Below are 25,776 nucleotides of genomic sequence, written 5' to 3' on the forward strand. Positions count from 1 at the left end.
CTGAGCTTGCGGGTGCAGGGATGTGCCCAGCAAATGAAAGCACGCCTTGCATGCGTGTCCAAAGGTGCTTTAGTTGAGGCAGTGGAATTATCAGAAGTCAGAAGCGGTACACTGGGTCGTGATACCTGTTCCCAGTGACTTGGTAGGTTCCCACTTGGCAAGAAAGTCAAGGTGTTTTAACAGGTATCTCATGAAACTCTGTGTCGTGAAACTGCTGCAAGACGGATTAGATGGCTAGATTTTTCTTTTAATCTAAAAGTCGTTAACATTGTAGACTTCAGCTGCCTGTGCAATGCCTCGGAGATCCCACACGGCGTCTGCATTCTGTGATTTAAAATGACTGTCAGGTAATTTTAGGGTGGCATTTCGTGTTTCCTGTATTTTGTAAGGAAGCAGCCATTTATTCTTTTGGAATTGTTTTTGGCAGGATTAGTCAGTTATCTAGTGGCCTTTTGTTGGCAGGATGTTTTCAGTCTGGCTTTCTTTATTTTATTTTTTTCCTAATAAAAAAAAAAAACAGCATATTTTTATTTTTCCTTCCCCAATCCTTCAATTCTTGGGTTTGGTAGCATTTACCTTGTGCCCTGAAGATCACCAGTGGCATGCCAGAGTTTTCAGAGGAAGAGGTGGATGTTGAATGAGGTTTTACACTGAGTAAGAAGAAGAATTTGTCTCTGTTGGCATTGGGCCAAATGGTAAATGTTTGTATTTAACTGTGGCTTGAAGCATTGGATGAACAATAAGAGAGTTGTGAATATCTTATTTACTTGTATCGTGTTTAAATAAATATCTGTTAGTGCTACTGAGGAAATTCTGCACAAAGATTAAAAGGGAAAACAGGCATTTCCTCCTTTGGAAGGCAGCTCTTGCCCGACTTCAGAGCGGCGTTTTCTGAATCACGTGGCCAGATGCTTTGACTCGGCTAAGAAAGCTGAATCAGAGCTATTGCGCAGCTTCTGAGTCAGCTTTTCAAAGTTTAAAAAAGTTGGTGGGTTGGGTTTGGTTTGTGTCATTATTTTTTTCTAAAAGTAGTCCAAATCTGTAAAAGGTGACCTAGAAATTTTACAAGGCTTTGAGTTTGGCTGCGCCATGGAGAGATGTTGGAAGAAATGCTTCTATCTCAGAAGATGAAGAAAGAGAGTATTGGGTCTATATCGATAAACATATGCTTCTCATTTTAAATTGGGTTTATATTTTGCTTTGGATTATTTTATGGTTTATTTTCTTTTAATAGAGTAACTGTGTCAGTGGGTAGTGTTTAAGCACAGCTACAATTTACAGTTCCCATAAAACATGATACACTGAAGCATGTTCTCACCTCCTGATTTCTGAGCGAAGTACAAGCCTGAGCAGTGTAACAGAAATAATCGGAGGCATGGTCGCGTGCTTTGGTGATGCCTGCTCAGTTTTAGCTTTTAGTATGTCATATGTTAAATGAAAACATTGAACTTTGTTTCTCACCATCGTTGTCCTACCGCTAGTGCCTGGAAGCAGGGTAAAACCCCAAAGAGAAGTTGTGGCCTTCTTAGGAGGAAGGCATGCTCTCCTCAGTTTCTTTTTCTTTTTTGAGTGGGCCAAATGTAGCTTCTCAACTATTGCTTCGATTGCCATCAAGTATTTAAGAGATGTATGATGGAAGATAACTGGTCTTTTCCAGCAGAGACTCTCAGATCCAGAAGGGGCAGATCCAGGTTATGGCATTTCCCTACCTTTCTCAAGCTGGGAAGGGAAGGTTGGTCTGGCTGAGGCCAGTTGGATTGTGTTTCCGTGAAGGTGGAGGGGGCCAAATGCTCTAGTATTTGCTGGTGTTTCATTAAAATTATACCAGCCAGAGCAGCTTGAAGGAGATGATGAATCTGCACATTTTCTACTCGGTAGCCAAAGTAGGAATGCGTTTAAATCCTGCCTATATCCAGGGCTAAGCACCTTTCTCTAGGGAGCCTTTCGGATTCACGCTCTCTTGAAATTAGTATCATAAGCCCTTTCTTTCAAGAAGGGAGCAAAGGTCAATCTTTGCTTTCAAAACCCAGGAGGTGGCAATGGTTCTGGTTCCCTTTTCGTCATTAGCAGAGCTGTTATCCGCTCACCACGTGTGTGGGAGACTTCAACCCAGCTCTCCTCCTTCCTGAGGGGATTAATGCCCATAATTCTTTCCATCAGAGTCAATTTTGTAATCACCAGGCTGTTGACTAGTATTATGCGGTGTTGCTGACAGAAAGACTGCCCAACACAGAGGTATTAGATGACCGAGGACTAAGGTGTTTAAGGAACTAATCCATAAAAGCAAACTAGTAGTTTCAGAAGTGCAAGAGAAAAACATGCAAGTGTGGCAAAGATTACATTTGAAGAGCAGATTCTGTTCAAAGATGTATGAGTGCCTTCCTGGTAATTTCTGAATTTATGTACAAGCAGGAATAGAATTTGGACTTGAGAAGTATAGGTAAACGGAAGAAAACAAGTTGTGGAATAAAATGATCTGCTTCATAAACTGTTTTGGTGGGTTGAAAAAAATAAATAGAAAAATTAATGTCAAACGTTGGGAAAAAGAGGAATTGGACACAAAATATGTTCTGTATAAAGTATGTATATACATATGTATTTATATATACATGTACATTTTCAGTTGAGGTATGGAAGTGGTTATATGTGCACCCAAAACATCAAGCCCAAAATGTTATTTCTCTTAATAGTATTTACAAAACTCCCAAAGTAACTTTTCTTATAATAATGTTTTAGTAGAGACTTTATATAAACAAGCATTCAGGTTTGCTTGTTGTTTTTTCTTTTGCAAAACGTCAGTGCAGAATGTTTGAAAACCACGAGGAGTTCTTTTTGGTCCTCTGCCTTTTGCCTTTATTTTAATAAAAATTTAAATGTTGATTATGCATGGAGAGAATTGAACTAATAAAAGAGGCAAGGCACATAAATTGGATTTTATAACTTAAATGAATAAAGATTGGCTTGTAAGAGATGAGAGTAAAACAAAGCCATGCTAATAATAACTACAAGTATGCACCTGTGATTTAGTGGTTCGTTGTAAATATTTTCACTTCAGTTTCATTCCAGTGTCGCTTTGGCAGTTATGGCTTGGTTGTTTTTTTTTTTTCATTTTTGAGATCTGCTTGTGGTTTTTGGTGTGTGTGTGTATATATATATATATATATGTAAAGTTAGGATCGTGTTGAACAATACCATATCCTGAAATAAAATTGTGTGCATGTATATTACAATAAAACATATGGGAATTTTTTTTTTAAAGTATCATGAATTTGAAATTTAATGTTAAAAGTACCTAAATTGCACTTGAGCTGCAGCCACTTTGCTGGGATTGGAATAAGGGGATATTTACCGTCAGGTTTTCTAGTAAAGCTTTTCTTTCCTGTTGTTACGTGAAAGACTTGCACAAACAGGAGCAACTGACTGTAACTGTAGTTTATGTCATCAAACAAATGGAAGGAAATAGTTCAAGAGCTGCTGTTTTCAAATGTGTACATTAAAGAAGTCTGTCCTGGTCTTGCAAGCTCTTGAACCGATTTTGAGCTTTACTAGTCCTCTCAAATGTTGGCGTAGACTTCTAATATGATGATGATACAGGTAACAACTTTCCTAATGACTGAATTATTATTATTGAATCTTCTTTATTTGTAATTGCCTCTTTATAGAGTCTGTTCCCCATCGTGTCTTTCTAGGACTGGCCTACTAAATTTGGCACAGAGAGTTCCAACTCTAAGAGAGCCATTTTGCAACCTACATTTTCTTCTTTTTCTGCTTGTATCAGTGAGTATAATTGCTATTCTTTATCTTTTTTTCTGGTGGTGGTTCTCCTTGTTGCTCTTCTGTGGAGATGGATACTATGAGAATGTGCTGCTCCCTCAAAGAGGCCTCTTAAAGTTATTCGGCAAGTATAGTTGTCTTTAAATAAGCAGCTGTTCTCTGTTGGCTTCTGTGCAGGTGGTGTCTTTCAGGCAGCTGCAATACTGTCATTGCTTGGGGAAAAATAAGTAACGGGTAGCCCGAGCACAAGACAGCGCCTAGTAGGTACGGGTAAGGTACAGGGCTGTTTGTTGTGGTCGAGACAAGTATTACAGTAATTCATGTCAAAATATGATTTTTTTTTTACAAAGCTACAGAAATAGGAAAATATTACTTTAACTATGTGTCACTGTAGTTAAAGAAGAATGATTCCTGCTAATCCAGTTGTCAGCAGGGCCCAGACTTTGCTAGGCTCCATAATCCTTTTTGTTGACAAAGGAGGGAAGAGTCATTGGAAATTCCATGATCTCTTTCGCCAAAAACCATCTGATGTCAAGTCAAAGATCTTCCCAGGCAAGTGTCTTCATCAAGAGGAATGCTGAGACTGTGATATAGTTGTCTGTTGTTATCAGAGAGTTTAAAGCTTAAGAGTAAAATTTGCATTAGAAATATAAATGCTTCAAAAATAGAAAATGTAACTATTGAGAGTTTATGTACATAAATATAATATTGAAGGATATAAAAAAGATAAAACTCACTTTTATGTGGTCATATTTTGTGAAGATTTACTTTGATGCTTTCAGATTAATTTTTGACGTTTTATTTTTCTTGCCATTTGGTGAGTACTTTTCTGTGTTTCTAGTTCTTCACCAGCTCTTCTTTGTGCACCATCTCTGATATAAACAGGAAAGTGCATAGTTTTGCTGCAGGGCAATTTGGCCAACCTCCTTTTTATATTTGTGCTCACACCATAATAGTGACATTTTATTATCTCAGGAACATGACTTGAATTTTTAAAGTGATAGGAATATCACATATACTTTTACTTGGTTTATTTATAAGTACAAAACACTACATATGGAAGGAGTGCCTACTGTGTTCCAGCTGAGCTTTCTAAACTTTGTTAGATAAAAAAATGCATACATTATTAAGGATCCTGAGTTTCTGAAAATCAGACTGCTAGGTCTTCTTTAGTTTTGAAATAAAGTATTCATTAACTGCACGCAGGCAGGACAACAGGGTCTGTATTGAACGAAATTAGGAGAGAGGAAGTGTGGAGAGGCCAGTGAAATTGCCTAAGGAGCTGAAAAACATGATGCATAAACAAGTGCCAAAAGAAGGCAATTCCTTAAGTAAGAGGGGACTGAGAAGACAGATCTGTTGAAGAGCATTGCAAAGATGGGGGGGCGGGGGGGGCGCTTATGGCAGGTAGGGGAAGAAATAGGTCAAATTGCAGCAATGAAGATTCAGCATGGACAAACACAGTTTTCTAGTGGAAGTATTGAAACGTTGGAATAATCACCTGCGGGGACAATGGCGCTTCCATTGCCTGAGGTCTTTAAGAACAGGTTCGATTACCCGTATTGTTCCCACCAGGTAGTTTAGTTATCATGCCCTGGGGCTGAGTGACGAACTATCTGACCTTTGGAGGTTCCTTCCATCCCTCCTTTGGTTAACAAACCTCTTATTACACATTGCACGGATTTTAATAAGATCAGAGTACAAGACTGATACGCGCTGAAACCTATTTCCCACCTCTGTGACCTGTTTAGTTGTTGTATTTCAACTGGAATTTGTTTTATCTATAAGAAAGGCTATGGTAGTTGTCAAGTAAAGGTCGTGTTTTTCAGTGGGTTTGGATTTTTGGGGCGTTTCTTGCATGTCATCCTGCAGGACAATGCTATAGCAAGTACCTGTCCTCCCATTTAAATAATACTCTTCTCTGCTGTAGTGTTGCATCCAGGGCAGTTATAGAATTGCTATTCTACTTGGAAAAACTAAGAGGACTCTTGGAGTGGCTTGTGGGGAAGAAGTGTGGCCTGAGTGTGGATCTGAATGAGCAATTGTTCCAGCTGGCTGCATGCATGCATGAGGTAGAAATTGTTGATTTCAATAGACTGCTACTTGACATTTGGTTCATACGTAGGTAGCCATGTTCAACAGTGAGTTTTGTAATCCCACTTAATTTCATTTTATCTGTGAATATGTATCCCCTTAGGAAAAATTAATTTCTTAGTGGGACTAGCAGTAAGAGGAGGTATACTGTGTGACCTGGAGGTTGTTTATCTATTGTAACAATAAATGTCAGAAGAAATCTTGTGTTTTTATAATGCTTCATTACCAGTCTTCTTGACCATGAGCAGAAGAGCGAGGAAACTGGAGAACTGATTTCTTCACAAGACATTATTAACCATAGCTAATAAATTATTTTAATAGCTAAAGAGTATGCTAGCACTTACACAGCTGTGGCTTCATATCTGTGTATGGTTTGCAGAGAGGGTAACTGCTACTGGGAATGTGTTAAAATGCAAATTATTATATTCTCCAGGTAAATAATAACAAAAAAATCCTTCCTTTTATTCAGTTAAAGAGTATCTAGTGGTTGGTTGATTAATGCTTGAGTATTGAGTGCCCTATTAATAGCTACATAAGTAGTAGTAGTTAGAAAAAGATATGATTTTTATATAGTATAATAAACAGCAGTGAATTAATATAGTATATAAATATGTGTCAAATTTACAGTGTGTAAGAAGTAGTGTTGGCTTGGGTGGGCTTTTGTAGACATTTAAGCCACTAGTATATTTGGGTCAGTATGAATGTATTTCTTAAAATGAAAATGTAAAGGTTTTTAAATTAAGTTTCATGTCACTAGACAGACATTTTTAATCTCATGAGTATCACTAATGTCATTAATGTTAAAGCTTTGTCGGCATTTTTTACACAGGTAGTCTTTGAAAGGTGACTTGCATCTTCAGCTAATGATGAAATTTTGTATTCAGTTTCTTAGCATGGCCTAGCCTGTTTCTTAGCAAACAATCTGAAACACAGGATGTACTTGAAAAAGAGTATACTGCTATTTTAGATATATTTTTCCCACAGGTACACCTTAAGTGTTTATAACAAAATGCAATTGCAGCTGTTGGAGAAAAGCAGGGAGACATCGGGCAAATGCTCATTAGTCAGAAGGCATGTTAAGAAGAGAAACCCAAATAATTTAAATTTTCAAGCTAGTTGTAACTTTCTAGAATGTGAGTTCTTGGGTTTTTTTGAATGGGATTAACATTTCTTTCATTGCTCTAACATTTTTCTCCTCGTTACCAATGCTGTGTTTGATGTGAGGCGGTGCACTCTGACTCTAGATGGCAGTCACTGGTAGGCAAAGGGAAGAATCGTTCTGGGTTGCTTGGCTTGGGCCCTGCAAGTCTCTGCACAGGTTGGCTTCTCTAGCTGGAATTTTTATGGTGTTGGACAGCCGTAGAAGCGTCACCTCAGCTTCTCTCCCTTCCGAACTGCAACAGAGATACTACGAAGAAAGAAACAAAAAAGGGGGCAAAAAATAAGAGAAACCGAGAAAATGTTGTAGTGAAACATTCACAAAAGAGAGCTTTAGTAATGCTGACAATAGTGAAGAGATTTCTTTTATATCAGCAAGACTCTTGTCCTAGATTAATAGAAGTAAATTTGTTTATGATGGAAGAAATACCAGTTTCCCACTAAATTCAGTTTCAAAGAGTAAAATAGATTGACCAAGGTGCAACCAGGGATAATAGGAGTGGAGGAATGTGTGGTTGTAATCTCATTTAATCGAATGAGGATTTCCTCAGTCTCATGGGCACATGTTGGAGAAATAGTTCTCTTTTTGCTTAAGACCTTGTGTCTTCCACCAGTGCCCTGTCCCCCCATCCTTCCTTCACGGTGTCCATCCTCTCTGCATTTCCAAACTCCGTCCCATCATTTTACAGGTAATTGCTTTCCTTCGTACTTGTTAGCAATCTGTCTTTTGACTCCGCTCTCTCTCTTCTCTTTAAAGTAGGACGGGCTTTAAGTTTTTTCTCTCCCTTTCTTTGTATAGGTGCTGTTTGCCTTCCTAACTCGTCACCACTAAACAGTTTGATGTAACATTGCAGTTAGAAAAGGCAGCAGCACTCAAGCAAATGAACAACAGTTTCTCAGCACTTGCTGTGTCGGGGTGATTGCACTTCATGAGATGAATGCTGCTTGATAAGAGAGCTATTGTTATAATAAATACAGTTCAAAACCAGAAATTAATCTATACATTTTATTGATCTCTGGTTTCAAACGCAGTGCCAATTTACAGTCTTGTTTACGTATGTACAAATCCCCAGAAACTCTTTGGAAAGCACTGGAGTCATTCTGGATTCACAGAGGTATACTTAAGATCAAGTTTTGGCCTTCAGTTTCAGTAATAAGAAAATGATTTACTGTTGTGTTGCGTATTGTATTAACTACCAGCATTAGGAAAGGGACTGTGATCCTGGAAGCGTTTTGCAAATATTCTGCAGGACATTTTTTGCACTAAAAATGAGTAACTGAAAATCAGAAGATCTTGATTTTTGCTTAATACAATCCTAGCAACAAACTTTTAATTTCTGAATATACTAGTTTAACTGTGGAAAACTACTGATTTTTTAAAGGAAAGGTGCTTTAGTTGCAGAAAAATGAAAAAAGCAACCAAAGCTTTAATTAGGTCTTTATTTTTACATGTTTATAATGAAAAATACCATTGACTTTTTATGCCAAGTTTTACAATTCACAGTCAAGTGCATTTCCAGAGCCAGTTTGAGAAACGTGGAGTATCGTCTGTGAGGGAAAGCTTTCTGAGAGTTAGCAGTAATTTAGTACAGTTTTCTGTGAGAAGTTCATGTGCAAGATAGACAAGATAGAGGTAATTCTGGTATTATGTCAAGATTATCTATTAGGATGACAGGTATCACAGTCCCTAGTAGTTTGCACAGTACGGATATAATGAAGAGTGATGCTTTCTGTTCCCAGCCCTGCCTTGGGCCTGGTAGGTAACTGGGGGCAAATCACTCCTCCTTCCTCAGTTTCTCTTTCTGTAGAAATGATGATAATGATGTGGATTATTTTGGTGTTTGTTTTGAGATCTAAAGGGAATGCATAGAAATGAAGCGGTAGGAACATGATGGGAAATATAAGGTGGTAAAATAAGCATCTGTATTACAGGCAGCTTTGTACTGGCAACTGATTGCAAAATTATTGATTCTACTGTTCTTTCCCGTTGAGGATATTACTATGTAGTTGTTCACAGGATTGTAGAAAAGAATCTTGCTATTTCTTATGCTAGCCTATCTTTCAGCTTCTCATTCAGAATTTACGATAAGGTTATTCTGCTTTTATTCTTGCCCGTTACCATCCCCAAGAGGGACAGTTAAAGCTGTAGTTAATGGAGAATAAGGACAGGAAAGGTCTGTCTGTCTGTCTTTTCTCTATCTCCTCCCTTTCTATCTCTCTGTCTCTCTTTGGCCATTGAAAATGTAGGTCATATTGCATCACCATAAAATGGAACAGTCAGAAAGGTGTCTGAAAAATGCTGACATCCTTAGCCTGGGGTGCATGCCAGTGTCCTTTGTTTACATTGAGAATAGTGTTGTACCTGTGTAAGATCCAGCATCTCTGTTAAGGTTAGTGGTATGGTACCTAAATTATGAGTCAGATTTTAAGATGACTTTCATCTGCCTGCAGTAATTTAAAATTAGACAGATAAAATGCAACCACTCACAATAATGATATACATGAGGAGCTAATTTGAAATCTTTAATCTGCAATAACCGTGACGGTGTAGTTTGAATAATATTACCTTTAACAGAGAAGCTCCGTAATAAATTTTGCAAAACATGTTAATCATGTACTCTGCATTGTCTTGATTAGCTGTGCCTTACTGTCTTGAAAAGTATGTTTATATTATACCTTTGTATATTCTTTTTAACATTACTGTTTTGCTTCGTGCACCCTTTTAAATGAGCCAATCAGGATTTTATTTATTTAAAAAAAATGGAAAATCCTGATGTCCAGTGTCTAATTGCTTGCTACCAGTCTTTTGTTGTTTGTGTTTCTGATGTAATACAAGTTCTAATTGGCATGGAATATTCCTATGGCATAAAATGCAGAACATCTCTTTTTCTTCTCTACAGTTGTATATAAATACCATTTTTAAGGAAATGTATAATTTCAACTGTCCTTATTTATCTTGGATGCAGTAAGCTAATGTGTTTTATGGATTGAACTTCCAAATGGTGGTATAAATCATACTGCAAGATGCAGCTGTTTTGAAATGTAAGACAAGATACTCGCTTATAGAATATCTTTCATTATTTCTGAAACCAAGTATTTTTTTAACCTGTCTGTTCTATGCTTTGTGTGGTTGTACTTAAAGAGTTGAAGCGCAATACGCAAAGGCTTCTTATGACTTTGTTAATCTTACTGCTAAAGAGACTTCTAAGTTAAAAGAGAAATTTTTGAAAGATAAAATTAAAATTAGTGATAACATGGTTTGCTGAGCAAAATAATGAATGCAAATCTTTTCCTGTTGCCATTAGACAAAGGAAAACGATGGTAGTTGAAGTTAAGACTCCTCAAGTGCACTTTGCCATGTGTAATTATTTTGCAGTTTTTAGCAATTTACTTAGAATTATCTGAAAGGTGTTATTTAGTAACTAAGAGATTAATTATTTAAGTTTGGCCCTCCTCATTAGCTATGCAGGTACATATGGACGTTTGAAATAATTTCAAAATAGCTTGTATCATTATTATATTTTGCACTGAATATTCTGTTGCATTTGTGTTTGCACAAATAATAGCAAATATTTAGGTAAATCTGAGAAATATTTTATATTGGTATATATAGGAACTATAAGAAATCTTGAGATGCTGCAATTTTGTAATTGGTATTTACAGAAGTTTGGTATCTAATCTCTGTTTGAAGCATGTACTTATTTTTTAATCTGCGAAGATACAAAGAATTGTGTTTCCCGAAGGGAATAGGAGGGCCAGTTCTCTCATTGGTAGCGCTTACGGTTCTTACACCGTCTTTGACCCCTTGAGATTCTGTAGTTGGCGGGTCCTGAGTCAGTCTCCAGCACAAATGAGATTAGCCTGAGCATCGCTCTGATTTACCCTTGAGCTACTGGCTCGCCGTAACAGCAGCCCCGAGCCTTCTGCTGGCCAGCTCGTGTCCTTTCAACATGCACCTCCTGCACCCATTTTTCCAAGGGGCAGAAGACGACCTCATTAGGTTATCCCCATAATTATAAAATGTCTAAATGAAGCCCAGTATTGGGCTGATTATACCTAGCAGGTCTTTGTTTATATAAATGTATACATTGTGTTTTATCTTAAATTTGGATATATAGTAGCTAACAAAGGAGAAAGCATGTTCCAAAATTGAGGCGCATTCTTTGGTGCCTATTTCTGACAGCTGAAAAGAAAAACAGTTAAAGGAGTTTGGATAGCTGAGGCATTAGCTTTGATACTTTCAAAAGTTAGGATTGCTTTATCGCATACATTTACATTTCCTTTATTTTAATAAGTTGCTCTGCAATTACAATTTTCATGTAAGCATGTTTCCCTTAAATGGATAATACGCATTAGTCATCATAGCTATGCCTTTTTTTATATACGTCTATGCGGATACAGTTTTGACTGGGGTATAGCTTTTGCTCTGCCAGGCTGTGGTTTCCTGTCTTGCATATCAGTAACTCCTCAAAGTATTAAATAGAAATTGCAACCAAGTTTCTTAGATAGTCAGGCATTGAGAGTGACATAATGCTAAGTCTGCTTTGCTGGTTTGAAAATGCAGGCCTTTTTCCATTTTCTTCAATTGCCGCTTTAACTACTTTTGTCATCTTTCCATCTTTCAACTAGCTCTCCCTTTTCCAGGGTACCAAAGTGCTTACCTTCTGGAGAGACAGCTCCTCCTGGCTTGTTCTCAATCATCCCATCGCTTCCTTGCAGTGCTCTTTGCTGACAGTTGCGGTTGTAATTGACCTGCTGTAAATTCTCAACAAGAATCATTCCTGTTCTTTGCCACCCATTATCCGGAGAAAGAGTTCTCTTTAAAGGGTCGTTAAGCTGTCACTTTACTCTTTTGAAACTTATTCTCTTAACTTCCTTCAAGCTCAACTCCAGATGTAATCCCTACAGCAAAATTCACAGGTGGTGTCATAGTATGCTCTGATCTCTGGTATATAGGAATAAAATTTTTGCTGATCCTTCCTTCACCAGCATCTGCTCCATTTTTTGTGCTTACCACTTACTTACTGCCCTACTTCTAGATTTTTAAGTCTTTGGAGAAGTGTTCTGTTTTATAGGTAGTTTTTGTTTTCATTTTTGCATGAAGCAATGGAATTTGCCTTTTACGTAACAAATAACATTTACGTCAGGATAAAAGAAAGGGCATTTTGCATGCAGAGCTCCCTTATCCCCTAAAGAAGTTGGGGTAGAGATGAAGGAGTGAGTTACTTCCACGGCAGAGAGGACATATGCTTGAAGGGATTGGGACTTTGGGGCTAGACACTGAATGATCTTCTGTGAAGGGGATGGTCCAAATGAATTCAGTCTCCTGTCCTAACCAGACAAAAAAAAAAGGATTTTTGACAAACACTGCGTTGCCTTTCCCAGTGAGCAGCAGCCAGAGCTGAAGAGAAAGTGTTATACTGTAGTATTCAATTAGATTTGTATGTGTAACAAGGAAATACAATGTTTTCTGAGATTTATACTAGTGTAGAAATTTGTTAACAATCAGTTTTATTGACCATAAAACAGAAAAATGACTGCAGAGGAGAGAGAGAAAATAATATTGTACTTGCTCTCAAGCATTGTCCACTGCAGACCAGAAAATTTTGGATGGTGTTGAGTAACTAGAATATAATTAAGCTCAGATACGCTTCTTAGGATCAAGTATGTCACTGAGCGAGTAAGGTTTAGAAATAGTAAAGATATCTGTAGGTGATCTCAGTCAAGATAGTGTCAGCTGCTAAGCTGCAGTTTAAAAGAAAAGGAAAAAAAGGGTTTTATCCTCGGTGCATAAGAAGAATTTAAAGGCATTAACTCAGTTTGCAGACAGCTTCCCAGAGGAGCAGCAGCAGCCAGGAAAAGCTTCGTTCTGCACCTTTCACTGGGGCAGAGCCCTACAGCCTGTGGGATGGCTTGGATGCCCTCTTGGACTGCATTCCTCTTGTCTGGACTTTAATCCTTGGAGGGGAAAAAAATAGTTTTCTCTGAAGTGTCATCCGGTCCCAGCACTAGGTTGGCTTATTTATATCTATCTTCATGACTTTTTAGTAGATGAAAAAAAATCACTAGTTGAATTTCAAAGCACTTATAAAAATCAGTTATTTTATCTTTACTGTAATCTGTGCACAAGGATGGGTAATTTTCTTTGTTTAAGTTTTAACAGGACTTTGGTTTAGCTTTGACCAATTAGACATTGATTTATGCTAAACCAAAGCAAACCGTGCTTATATTTGGTTTATGTAAGCAGTAAGTATATAAGCATTGAATGAAAGGATTTTAAAAACCTGAGCTTGAGATGATAAAAGTTCCTTTTGTGGGAAAGGCCTCAATCTGTACATCTCTCTAATTTTTGTTAAATTCTTCATCAGTGATACAGTACTAGTCACTAATGACTATTACGTGAGGGATCATTTTTAGCTATCCGCGTTCTATGACATGGTGGTAAAAATGTCAATGACTGCGTACAGAGAGCCCCTGTTGTTGGAGTCGTGCTATATTCTAGAAAAATCCTGTGTAGAAAGTACAGCTCTGTCGTGTTACCAGCTTGTGATACAGACACAACCGTCTGCTTGGAAATCTGGTCAGTAATAGTCGATGTAAGTGCAGTAACTGGGCTGAAGATTGAGATTTCATCCAATGCATACCTTTCTGGTAATGTCAGGCTGCCATTTAAAGAGCTGCTCTGTACATAAGAGTGCATAACAGCTCCCTACTTACCTTTCAATTTTAAATCCATTGCAGAAACTGTATTTGTAAAATTGATAAAATGCTTCATATTAGTTTTTAAATAGATACATTTATAGTTATGAAACGGAGATAAGGTTTCAAATGTCTTATTGCTGTACTCTTTTTGTTTTCTTGCAGAATTAATCAGGTACAAGTTAGAAAAAGCTTCCAAAATCTGAACAGATGAAGATCAATTGATAAATCAACCCAGCGATTCACCATACTTTTAAGGTACTGTGACATGCTTACCCAAATATTTTCCTTAAGCATAATATTCACATACTTTAGATGTGAGAAGCGTGGAGAACAGGATATTAGCAGGGTTGCAAAGCAAGTCTGAAGTGTTACCAGATGCAGTGGGGAGCATTTTTTTTTTTTTTAATGCAGGTGTTTAATATATGTTTCAGTGGGAAATAAAGCGACCTTACAATCAACCTAAAGGGAGTTCAATGTGTGGAACAGTCAAACTTAAAAAAAAATAAAAGTAAGTTGGATTATATATCTCAATCACTTAGATGAAGTGATTTGGATAAGTAAGGTGTAGCAGCCAGGTATATTTTTAGTTTATTTATTATATTTTAGAAGAAGTAAACTTCCTTTTCTGAATAATTATTTTTGTCTATTTCCACGTTTCCGTGATGCTTTAAAGCATTTGAAGCCTATTAGGCACTGGTATATACCATAATTGTTACCTTACACATTCAGAAGGTAGAATTGTAAACTGAGGCAAAGACTGTACAGTTGCCTAACACAGTGGGGTTCTTCTCCGTGACTAGTGTTCCTGGCAGAACGTTAGGAAAAAGAGAAAATTATGATAATACATTGAAATTTTGGCTAAAAAGCTGCTAGTGCAGATTATTTTATCAGGTACTGCTAATTCATTGAAATATTATCTGTTTCTTTCTCTGTTTCCTTTCCGTTTTTCTCTACTCTTTATTATCACATGCATTTCACTTTGTAGGTTTCATTTTGTGTATTTTTGCTTGACATCATGAAAGAAAAGACTTCGCTCTAAGTTTCTGTTTTTCTTATGCACAGACTTGAAGAATCCAGTCTGTTACAGCCTGGCTAGTATTTGCTGTGCAAATCATCTTTTAATATATCTTAAAATAGACTGCAGCAGAAAGGGCCATTACAGTTAGCATGGAGCCGGTCTGCAGAATTTATTTAAGTGGCAGAGTTAATCTCGGCTCAAGAAGAGCGAGGAGTGTTTGTCATGGTGTGGCTCTTGCAATATGTAACATTGGAAACCGTAATATCTGAGGTTTCTATAACAAAATGCTTCCCCTGGATTTTCCAGCAGCCTGAGAAGTGGCTGTATTAGTGAACCCAGAGTGCCTGGGGTTGCAACTACAATTGGCATTGTTCTTATCTACCTCCTTGCTCCTCGGCACTAAATAGGGCCACAACATCTATCAGATTTTCATATAATCATAGGAAGGTCTAGATTGGAAGAATCCTCTGGACATCATCTGGTCCAACCTTCTGTTGAAAGCAGGTTATCCGAGGCCTGGTCAAGCCAAGTGTTGACTATTTCCAGCAAGGGAAAGTCCACCATTTCTCTGGGCAACCTGTTCCAATATTTAATTGTTCTTACAGTGAATATTTTTTTCTTGTATCCAGACAGAACTCCTGAAGCGGTTTGTGCCTGTTGCCTCTTGCCCTGTCACTGTGTTTCTTGCAAAGAGAGTACCTCCATCTTCTCTATAACGGTCTTTTACTTACTGGAAGACTGTGGTTACATCCCACCTGAGCCTTCTCTTCCTTAGGCCAAACAAACCCAATTCTTTCTCATTTCTTCAGTAAGTTTTCCAACCTTCTAATCACTTTGGTGGCCCTCTGCTGGACCGTGTCCAGTTTTTTAATGTTTCTTGAACTGGCCCGGTCTTCCAGCCTGTCACAGTCTCTGTACATAGTGACACTTCCTTCCCATGTATCCACCTGCCTTCCAAGTTTCGTGTCATCTGCAGACTTGGTGAGGATGCATTTACTCCCATCATCCAGATCATTTTAAAAGATACTGAATAGGATTGAGCCCAGTAATCGACCCGCAAGGAACTCCGTTTGTGACTGATTGCCGGTTTGATTTTTGAGCCATTACCACCCTTTGAGCACGGCAGTTTAGCCTGTTTGCCACCAGTCTCATGGTCCACATCCATGACCTTTCAAACTAACTCTCTTAGCACCCTTGCGTGCATCCTGTCAAGTCCCATAGACCTGTCCATGTCCAATTTATACCATATTTTGTTGCTAACTTTCTTCAGCGTGTGGTCAGTGCAGGTAGCATCAGCAAGCAGCAATCAAATGTGAGAAGAACGGTATAAGTTTAAATTTCCTTGTGCCAGGCTTCTCGGGATCCTTGCTTTGATGTTAATCAGCATGTCAAACTTCTGAGGGTACGAGGACTCAGGCAGCTTCACATCATAGGTAGGCATCATTGTGGTCTCAAGGAACTCTTGAGTCCTGCGGGCTATGCTTGGACCCAGAGTCTTCTGCCTCAATGAATTGCCAAGGAGCCATGTAGACAAGCTGGCAAGAAACCAGGCAGGGTTATGAAACCTCATGTGGTAGTTAGGTTCCATCGGAAGATCATTGATATCAAACTGTTCCTGTTAAGTGCTTTGATTTCAACAAATGGAAATTCAGCACTAATGTTTTGTTACAATTGACCTGAATAGCTGTGTATTTTAATCATTCTAAATTGTAATATCGTATTCTCTGTGTATAAATGAGAATTTAAAAGGTCATACCCATTTCTGATTCCTCTGATTAAAATGATTCATCTGCATAGTTAGGTTGCCAAAATTGTTTTAACATTTCCGAATTCAAAAGGTGATTTCAATACCTTATGTAAAATAAATAAAGATTAGTTTGATTTGCAAATCATTAACTGGATGTATTTTGCATAGTTTTACCTATTTACCTTTAACACTCGAAAGCTTTGTGTCACTGTTCGGTGTTTTCTCTGTGAAAGTCTCTTCAAGAACTGATGGTATTTAGTGATATCTAAGCAGGGCAAGGATCTGTGTTCCTGTTATTCCTTATGCTCCTTATTCTGCTTTAGATTACCATGTCATCAATTCTTGCAGAAATTTGATTTGCATTTAAGACATATTTGATAGTTAAGAAGGAAGTGGTTGCAATGTTTTGTCAGATACTGTATATTTTATTAACACATGGCAATAGCATAGGTTGATGATTTGGGTATAAAAATATTATGTTATCTTCAGTATAGTCATCGTGAAGTTTGGGGGCATCTATTGCATTCTCATCCTAATGCAGAATTCTTCTCAGATTTACTTACATTTATTAGCCTCCATTCCCCCATTCCTTCTCCTCAGAAAAGGATACTTTCAGTTAGTCTGATCTTAACAATATTGTTCTTTCCCCTGGTACAGGTGGTTTGTAGTAGGTATCCACAATAATTTCGTATTCCAGTATTTAAAGTAGCTGTATCCCAGCACTTCAGAGCATCTTCAGCTCCCTCTTTAAAGTGTTACTCATAAATAAAATTATACACATCAACCTGTTTCCAGGATCTGTGGGAAAAGGATAACAGACTGGCATGGTTTGTTGTATAATTTTTTATTGTGTTCTGCTCATGATGATTAATCTGCAGGGTCGCGGTCCTGTGTAGAGTTATAAAGGCAGAAGTTGCTTGATTTCACTGGAGGTGACAGTGAAGTACAGATTACCATAATGCGTTTTTCTTAATGTATCAATATTTTTCTATGGTGGCACTTAGAACAAAATGGTCTGTTTTGTTATGGCTGGATAGTTCTCTCGTCATCTGGACATGCTGATCTATATGAACTTTCTATCTCTTGCTTCCCTACTTGCCCAATTATATTCTTATACTTCTCATACTGGAGACATATTTTAAAATGCACAAAATGTACTCCCAGTTCCTCCGCTGTCGAGGGGAGCTGACGGGACGGTCGGGACTTCACTTCAGCGTATCAGCTACTTGAGTTGTCGTTTCATCCTTCAATCTCATCTACCAAGGAGTCTTCACTAATAATATTTGTTCTTAGTTTTTAAGCCCTTCTTGATCATTTTGTACCTTTTGGCTACAATTAACTTATTAGATTTCCTTTAATGCTGTAATGCCCCTAAGATCTTTTCCTTCACAGACTTTTTTGTGAATTCACTATTTTTCTTTCTTCTGAGTACTGATAAAGTGACACCTGCCTCTCCCTTTGCACTTCAATTCATGCATCCTTTCGCTTTCGTTGTGCAAAATCACCAGTGAATCCTATCATTGTACTACTTCTGTTCTTAAAAGAGTTCATTTGCAGATCCATCCTTCCTTTTTCATTCCAGTTAAGAATTATCATATCTCAGGTCCTATACAGAGGCTGTCTTACAGATTCTAACTGAACAGCTGAGGTGGGTGTTCCCTGTTTGAACAGCTTTCCCGGACCACCTGGCAAAAGAATGAAACCTGCCGGTACAGGTGAAAAAATGCCTGCAGTGTCATGCCACAAAATAACCATCCTCTGCAGTTTTAAGCAGTTGCATGCTGTTTGTAGGCATACTTTTAAGCATAGTATCGCCAACCATCTTTAATATGTTGTTAAATCTATTTGATGAGCTTTAAAACGGGGGGTTTTCCTTTTTTGTATGTTTTGTTTCCTCTTCTTGACTCCTTTCTTTCTTTCCTTTTGCAGGCTGTGTTATATTTTTTGTTTGTTTATGCTTTCTTCACCCCCTTTGGCTGTTTTTTCTACATCATCCACTGTTTTCTGCTGTTTTCCTGCCTCACATTTTTCCTTCTCCACCTTCTATCCGAGCTTAGCTTACTCCTCCATGGTTTTTCTCTCCGTTCTCTGAATACCTATTCTCATTCACCCATCCAAGCAGTCTGTGGTTATTCACACACCGTCTCAGTCCCAGTGCTACTTCTTGGGCTGTTTTGCTTCCTCAGTTAAGCCCTTTGAATTGTGGCATTTCTGGACCACTTCTTGTTCTCTTAAAGGAGCATTGGCTTCCAGCAGCGCTTTCCACACTTCGGTGTTCTGCCCACTCCCAAGCAGATTCGTCCCACTTAATTCTGGGTGCCTAATGGAGGTGCCTAATCTGTGTGCATGGTCATCCTTGCCTCCTTCAATGGTCACTGGGAAGAGAAGGGCTTCTTCAAAAAGTGCTTTGGACCAGGAATGACCAAACTGATCCCAAAGTATCCCTGGCTCTCTGCTGATGGCCAAGGGAGCTTTGGATGACCGTACTCCTGACCTGGATGTCTCCGATCTGTAACAGTCACCTCCGTTCAAAGTCTACAGCTTGTACATGTGTTTTCAATTCTGGTCTCCTTCTAACATGATGGATTTTCAGTGTTTTCCCATCTTTTCCCTAAAATCGTCAATGCATCCGTGTATAGCACTATGGAAACAATTTAAGAGAGTTGAACTTTGTGTGCTTAAAAAAACCCCAAACATATGTTCAGCGTAGTGAGTTTGTGGGAAAACTCTCTCCACCTCCAGTCCTTGTGAAATTGGTTTTTCATCTGCCCCTATTGCTTTTCTCTGACTAATCCGTCTTGTGCACTGAGCTGATGAACTGATCTTTCTGCTGCCACTTTCCTCCCTCTACTGGAATACCGGTGTATCCACGACAGAGTGGGAAAATATTTTAGCGGAAGGAGGTTTACTAAAGGACAGCCGGAGGCCCAGGCTGCAGAATTAGATGTTGAGTGGGAATATATAGGGAAAAAAAGAAAAGCTGTGGAGGGGAAAAAAATGCAACAAGCAGTTTGAAAGAGCAAAAAAGAGCACGAAAGGAGATAATCAACGATGTATGAAATAAAGGTGGTGTGTGCTTTACTTGTTTGGATGGCACTTCTAAAGCAAGAGGTGCTTTTGAGTAACTTGACGAGAGTCAACCTTAGAAACTGATAAGTTGATAATCCACTGGCTTGTTAAAGTAGTTAGCTAATCGATGCAGTTTTGCCAAATTGAGCCATTTTACTTTTGCATAATTTGACATACATACATCAGCAATGTTTAAAGAAAAGAATCATGTGATGTGTGAACATTAAATTGATACGCCGTGGTAAAACCTGTCACTATTAAAAGGTAGGCATTGGTGTTCTATGGCTCTGTTTGGTCACCCATCGCTATATTTGCTTTATGACCTACGTAAAATAAATAATAGAGAAAGCCTTTACGAATTTGGTGGGCACTCGGACGTATCGAGGATCTTTTTCAAACTGCAGCTGAGGCAGCTTTCTGACAGCTTCCTCCAGAACAAAGGAGAGCTGTATGAATGAAGCAAAGTTTTATAACATAAACCAGAGTATTTGACACCGAGAATATAATTCTGTCTGTAACTTGCCCTGTCCTATGACTGGAGCCTGAATTCAGCTGTGGATGTTGCATTAGGCTCCATTTGTGGAGCACTTGAAGAACTAAGCTTGAAAGAAATCACTTACAGATTTTTTTTTTTCCCTATCTGTCTTCTACACCACAAAAGCAGCTGAGGTTCTGTCCAGAAATTAGCACCTGATGGATGTTTTTCTTCCAGTGATGCTCTTAGCTTTAATTATAAGTAGTTTTTTATATTGTAGACTATTTGATAATTAATCAAACCACAATGCCCTCCATTCGTCATGTGTCTTTAGACCCTGCTGGCAGGAACGCCTTTCCTCCTGCTCACACCCAAGAGTTGTTCCGCTGTTTTGGGACGCTACGACCATGTGTACCTGAAAGATCAGGGCCCAGCTCAAGAAGTTGATGGTCTTTGTTAATTAATCCTGCTACAGCCGTCTGCGGTAGAAGTCGTTGTTGCTACCTCTGTCTAAATCTCATGGTGTTTGCCTTTTTTTAACCAGTTAAATGAAACTTAGGGTGATCAAGAGGAGAGACAAATCTCACTAGCTATTCTGTATTAGATCTACGGTTTTACAAGATACGTTGAGCGTGACATAAATTGGGCAGAACACTGAAGCTGTTCTTATAATTACAGTCCCCTGTGACGATTGTCTGATGAGCTTGTACTTATGCGTCTTGTATATGCATAAATTTGGAAAGAAACAGCTGCACCTCGTAGAGTTCCACACTTCAAATGAAAATAGCAAAGCGGTAGCTAAGCCTGCACGTACACACACCTCGGCAAGACTATAAATAGTATTAATTTAGAGTTTTGATTCCCGATGTTTGGGTTTACATCCCAAAGTTTAGGCAGTGGCGGCGCCCCCCCAGCCCCGGCGGCCCCGGGCGGGGGGGGGGGGGGGGAGGGGGGGGGCGCAGCCGCCCGCCCCGAGCGAGTTTCCTGCTCGCTGCTGCCTTTAAGGAGGCGCCGGGTTTAAGGTGGACCGGCGCGGAGGGGCGGGGCGCGTAAAGCCCGGCTCCGCCCCGCCGCGTCGCGTCGCTGGTCCGCCCCCCTCCCCTTCCCGGGGCAGCGGGTGCCAGGCGGGGTTGTGATGCGGCCGTTGTTTTTGTAGGGTCGCGGTGCGGAGAGAGAAAGGCGGCCCATGGGGCCGGGGAGCGCCCGGCGGGAGGCGTAACCCTGCCCCCCCGCCCCCTTCCGCTGCTTTGTTAGCGCAAACACACAAGCGCGCCTCACCTACACGGTGAAGAGGAAGGGAGCGCTCCCCGTACAATAATGGGCACCCGGCTCCTGCCCCCCGGGCCGCCGCAGAGGTGAGTCGACGCCGCCTCAGGGCCGCAGGTTCCCCCGCGGGGAGGAGAGCGAGCGAGCGGGCTGACAGCGCCGCGGCGCTTCCTTAAAAGCGCGGCGCCACCTTAAGCGCCCGATGACTTTTTCTCGTTACATTATAGCAGCGGAAAGAATGTCGGCGCGGGCCGCGGGTGACGTCAGAAGGGAGCAGCGCAGCGCGGCGGCGGCCAGGCAGCGGCAGCGGCGGCCCCGCCACGGCGAAGGAGGCGGAGGCGGAGGAGGCGGGAGCGGCGCCGGCCCCGCCGCCACCGCAGCGGCAATGGCGGCCGTCGGGGAGCGCAGGTCCCTGCCCAGCCCCGAGGCGATGCTGGGGCAGCCCTGGAGCCACTGGGTCGATGCTGCTAAACTTCACGGGAACGACGGTGAGCGGCCGCCCCCCCCCCCGCCCCCGCCAACCCCCTCTAACGGCCCGGCCCCCGCTCCCCGCCGGGCTGGGAGTGCCCCGGGCGCGGCCCCGCCGCGGGAGGGACCGTGGGGCGCCGGTGCGAGTCGGCGGGGTGCCCGGCAGGAGGGCGCCGCGGGGCCCGGGCCCGGGGAGGAGGTTGGGTCCGTTCCTCCCCCCCCGCCCCCCCGCCCCAACGTTGTGGCCGAGTTCGTTGTCCGGTACGCGGTTCCCCGGGCCGGGGCTCGGGAGCGGCGCGGAGCGGGCAGCGCTTGCCCCAGTTCCTGTAATCCGGGGCACGGGGCGAGGAGGTCTGAGCCGGCCCCCGGAGGCCGGCACCTCCCGCCCTCGGTGCAGCCCGGGCGTGGGGCGGGGGCAGCTCCCGCCCCAGGTGAGGCGTCCCCCCTGCGCTGACAGCGGCCCGGGGGGCCCGGGGCGGCGGACCCCGGCCCCTCTGAAGCTGTGTTTGCTGCCGCAGCGACGGGAGCGCGTATCCCTGATGTGCCGGCTTGTTCCCGTAGCGGGGGGGGTCAGCCCTGCTCTGTGACTCCTGCGTGGACTGAGATCTTGTGGCTTTTTGGTTTTAGGAACAGCATTAGAAGAAAGTTTCAAGGAATACGGAAGAAACCGAGAAGCGATGCGACTTTGCCGAGAAGGTGAGTGCGATTTATTCTTGAAGAAAAGTGTATGCAGAAGTTTTCCTGCTCGTAACTAGTTACAAGAGGACGTGCGTGGGAAAGAGAAAGGAAACTTATCCTCAACCCTATCGCTTTGCTTTTGGGACTTGCAGCCTGTCAGTGAATGGTGTTATTAGCGTTACTATTAAAATATAATCTCAAAACTACAAGTTAAGGTAGGGCATAGGTTACTTATTGTATTGTCTTTACCATGTTTCTAGTTGGATTTTTTTTTTTTTTCTCTAAATAGTCCTAGGAAGCTGTGTGACCGGCACTGATAATATCTTCTCTTGAGCTAAAATATTTTGATTCTTAATATAATCCGTGTCTGTATTTGAACACTGATCCCTTTCTCTGTCATGTCAACGCGTTGTGTTTATGTCTTAGTGTACTGCTAAATGAGAGTGACCTTTCACCTGTGATTAGCAAAAGCCCATTAACAGCCCAGTTGGTTTCAGGAGTAACAATGCTACTTGAAGTTGTAAACAAATGATGAATGAAAGCTATAGATTATTGGTAACTTTGTAACAGGGAGCGGAGAAAACAGTGATGAGTCTGATTTGTGATGTTCAATTTTCTTTTTTTGTTTTTCCAGTTTAATGATTGTTTTATAGCAGAGAAACATTCTAAAACTTTCTTAATATTGCTGGCGCTAGCTGAATTCCGTTGGACTTTCTGTTACTGAGAAGTATGCCGTAGACTAGGCATCATTGTTTTAAATACTAGATCAGTTAGACCCGAGTCATTTATGTGACGCTGTTAGAAATGGAAGGCTGAGTTTGTAAACTTGGTTTACAGTCACAGAAGGCAGGACTTGCCAGGGCCTTAGGAGATGATCTGGTTCAGCACTTACCTACTTGTGAGCTGCAAACAGCAAATGAAAACTAAAGCAAGGTGGCACGGGCAAGTAAGACTGGGAGGCAGTATAGCTTACTGAGGCTGAATCAAAATGTCTATTTATTGTAGAATTGCTAGTCTTGCTAAAATTTGGAAAAAATCCGTTCGTAGGACCAGAGTCAGGGGTTACTGACCTGTAAGAGAGATGCGATAGCTATGCTGCGGCATTCAGAAACACTTGTGCCATTTTGCCATCTTCTTAGTGTACGTGTAAGTTCTTAGGCGTTTGAAAAATCACTTTATTACTTCATTGCCGATTTCCAATCTAATAGTTGTGTTGGATATTTAATTTTTCTGAATAGGCAAATCATTCAAGTGCTAAAACAGCATTTATAACAATAAGCATACACAAATCTAGTAAAGATTTTACTAATAAGGATTTTCAAACCTTCTTTCTTATTTCTACCTCTTAAAATGCAAGCATCTAAGGTTTCCAGATTTTAAAGATTAGCTGGCAGGGTGAAGAATAATCTTTTTTTTTTTTTTTTTTTTTTTCTCTCTCTCCTCTGGAGAGAGATCACGAAACTGTTTTTGCATAGGCTGACCACTGAGACGCAGCTTCTCCGCACTGACTCCAGCCATGTGAATGATCTGTAGGGTTATGAGTTGAAGGAAGTTCATAAAGCGCTTTGAGAGTTAAAAGTGAAACTTAGTAGCTCTGCCAGGCTTCCAGAGTTCTATTTATTTTGGTTGCTTTATGACATACGAATGAGACACTGACTTGGCGTATACCTGTAGCTAGTCTGTAGGGAGCTCGGCCTACTGCAAAATAAAGCAAAAGAAAAAGTAGTGTTAATTAAGTTTGCACTTAAAGAGCTAGGGGAGCAGCAAAACATGCCAGCATATGTATATGGTGTGTTATCAAATAAAATTTAGAGACTACTGTAAGTGATTCCTTTTCCTGGGAAGAATTTTGCATTCAGAATTGAGGAACAAACACTTTATTTAATAATTGGGCTGTCTAAACCATGGATCTTAACACAGAAAGGTGAACCAAAGGTATAAATTTTGTCAAATCAACTCTAACCTCAAGATTTTTGTTATGGTACCACATGGTATTTTAAATACGGCTAACAACAGAACTTGTAGTGTAAGAAAGTTATTTCTCTACAGATTGGGAGTTGACTCAGAGGCCTGACTTCACAAAAGGATTTCAAGGTTATTTAGGCTAATTTAACCTTGCATTGCAACTCTTCCAGTTTGCATAAAAGAATTAAATATTCATGGCCTGGAGAGGGAGCGAAGGAGGGAACATGACTTCACAGCCCACTTATTAGAATTGGGTTCAAAACCAAGAACTATTTTCTTTATGTACCAACTGTCAGCTTTCAGGTCAGGCTGCCGCCGGCCTCTGTACCCACTGGGTTATGGGTTGTAGTTGCTTCCTTTCCCATGTGCTGTTTCTCTGCGTCTTCTGGTGGGAATGGCTTCATCATCAGCCTGCCTGCTGGTGAGAGGCTTGCAGGCAGTACAGTCTGGGTCTCCTGAATGAAGAGTGAGTGTTCCCGTTGCCATAACACTGTATTAAAAGGGGGCTTAACATTACCAGCTTCTCCTTTTGGTAAAGGAAAAGAATGATGCCTCTTATCTTTTAAAGGAATAAAGGACATAAATGTGTAATTCCAGGACAACATTTGCAAGCTGTGGAGAGAGGCAGGATTTCAGATACACCTTTGTCACTGGCATTTCCTATTTGCTGATCGAGCAGCTCCTCTCTCAGCATGCTGATGGTTGTGAAGCCTGATGAGTCCTTAATACCTGTCAGTGATGCTGGTTCCATGTAGGGATCAGGAAACTAAAATTAGTTCATAGTCTCAAACACTTTTTTCTGTATCTAACCCTCCCTGACATCACCAAGCTCTCATTGAAGTAAGAACTAGAGATTGAATTTGGGCTTCCCAAACTCCCAGTGTTTGTGTCTCATACTTAACTGTTTCTTTTTCACTGCTCTGATATGCTTTCTATTCTGCTAATCCATAACGTGCAATCGTTCCTGCTGGGATCCTCGCAGACCTTCACCAAAGTGAGAAACTCACCAGATGCTTTCCTACATGTTGCTTTTTGAGGCAGTAACAGTCCACCCTGAGCTTGGATGTAGAAATTAGAGCTGCAGGAATAAGGTGCAGGCCATTGGACTTGGCTCACTTTTGGTACAGAAAATCCCCAACAGATGGAAATGAGAAAGGGGCATCCTCCATCATGGGAAAATATTACTTTAAAGTACCCTTTAAAATTTACTTTGTGGACTGAAATAATCTCACGATGAGCAATACTATCAATGTAAGAGCGTGTTGGAAGCAATTGTGCTTCAGTTATTTTCATATGTAGTTCACATGACAGAATCTTTTAGTTCATGCAGTCACTCAATTACTTACTGCTTGTGAACCAGCT

At 40.6% G+C, this 25,776-nt stretch overlaps 1 protein-coding gene across 5 annotated transcripts in view; it reads left to right on the forward strand.

Annotated features, from left to right (window-relative positions):
- The first annotated feature begins 13,890 nt into the window (after nt 1-13,890).
- The window catches only part of ATXN7 (ataxin 7), a 72,451-nt gene continuing 60,565 nt past the window's right edge, over nt 13,891-25,776 (forward strand). The window contains exons 1-3 of one of the 5 annotated variants that reach the window (XM_087742905.1): nt 13,891-13,983; nt 21,531-21,791; nt 22,399-22,467. In XM_087742905.1, the coding sequence (XP_087599031.1) occupies nt 21,542-21,791; nt 22,399-22,467 (319 nt within the window). In that variant the 5' untranslated portion in view covers nt 13,891-13,983; nt 21,531-21,541. Of the gene's footprint in view, nt 13,984-21,186; nt 21,393-21,530; nt 21,792-22,398; nt 22,468-25,776 lie in introns of those variants that run through there. The other 4 variants (XM_087742907.1, XR_015701187.1, XM_087742906.1 and 1 more) reach the window with 4 other exon arrangements.

This window comes from Nipponia nippon, unplaced genomic scaffold, assembly GCF_047370975.1.
Source record: "Nipponia nippon isolate SJK-2023a ecotype South Korea unplaced genomic scaffold, ASM4737097v1 scaffold_9, whole genome shotgun sequence".
NCBI classification, from domain to species: Eukaryota; Metazoa; Chordata; class Aves; order Pelecaniformes; family Threskiornithidae; genus Nipponia; species Nipponia nippon.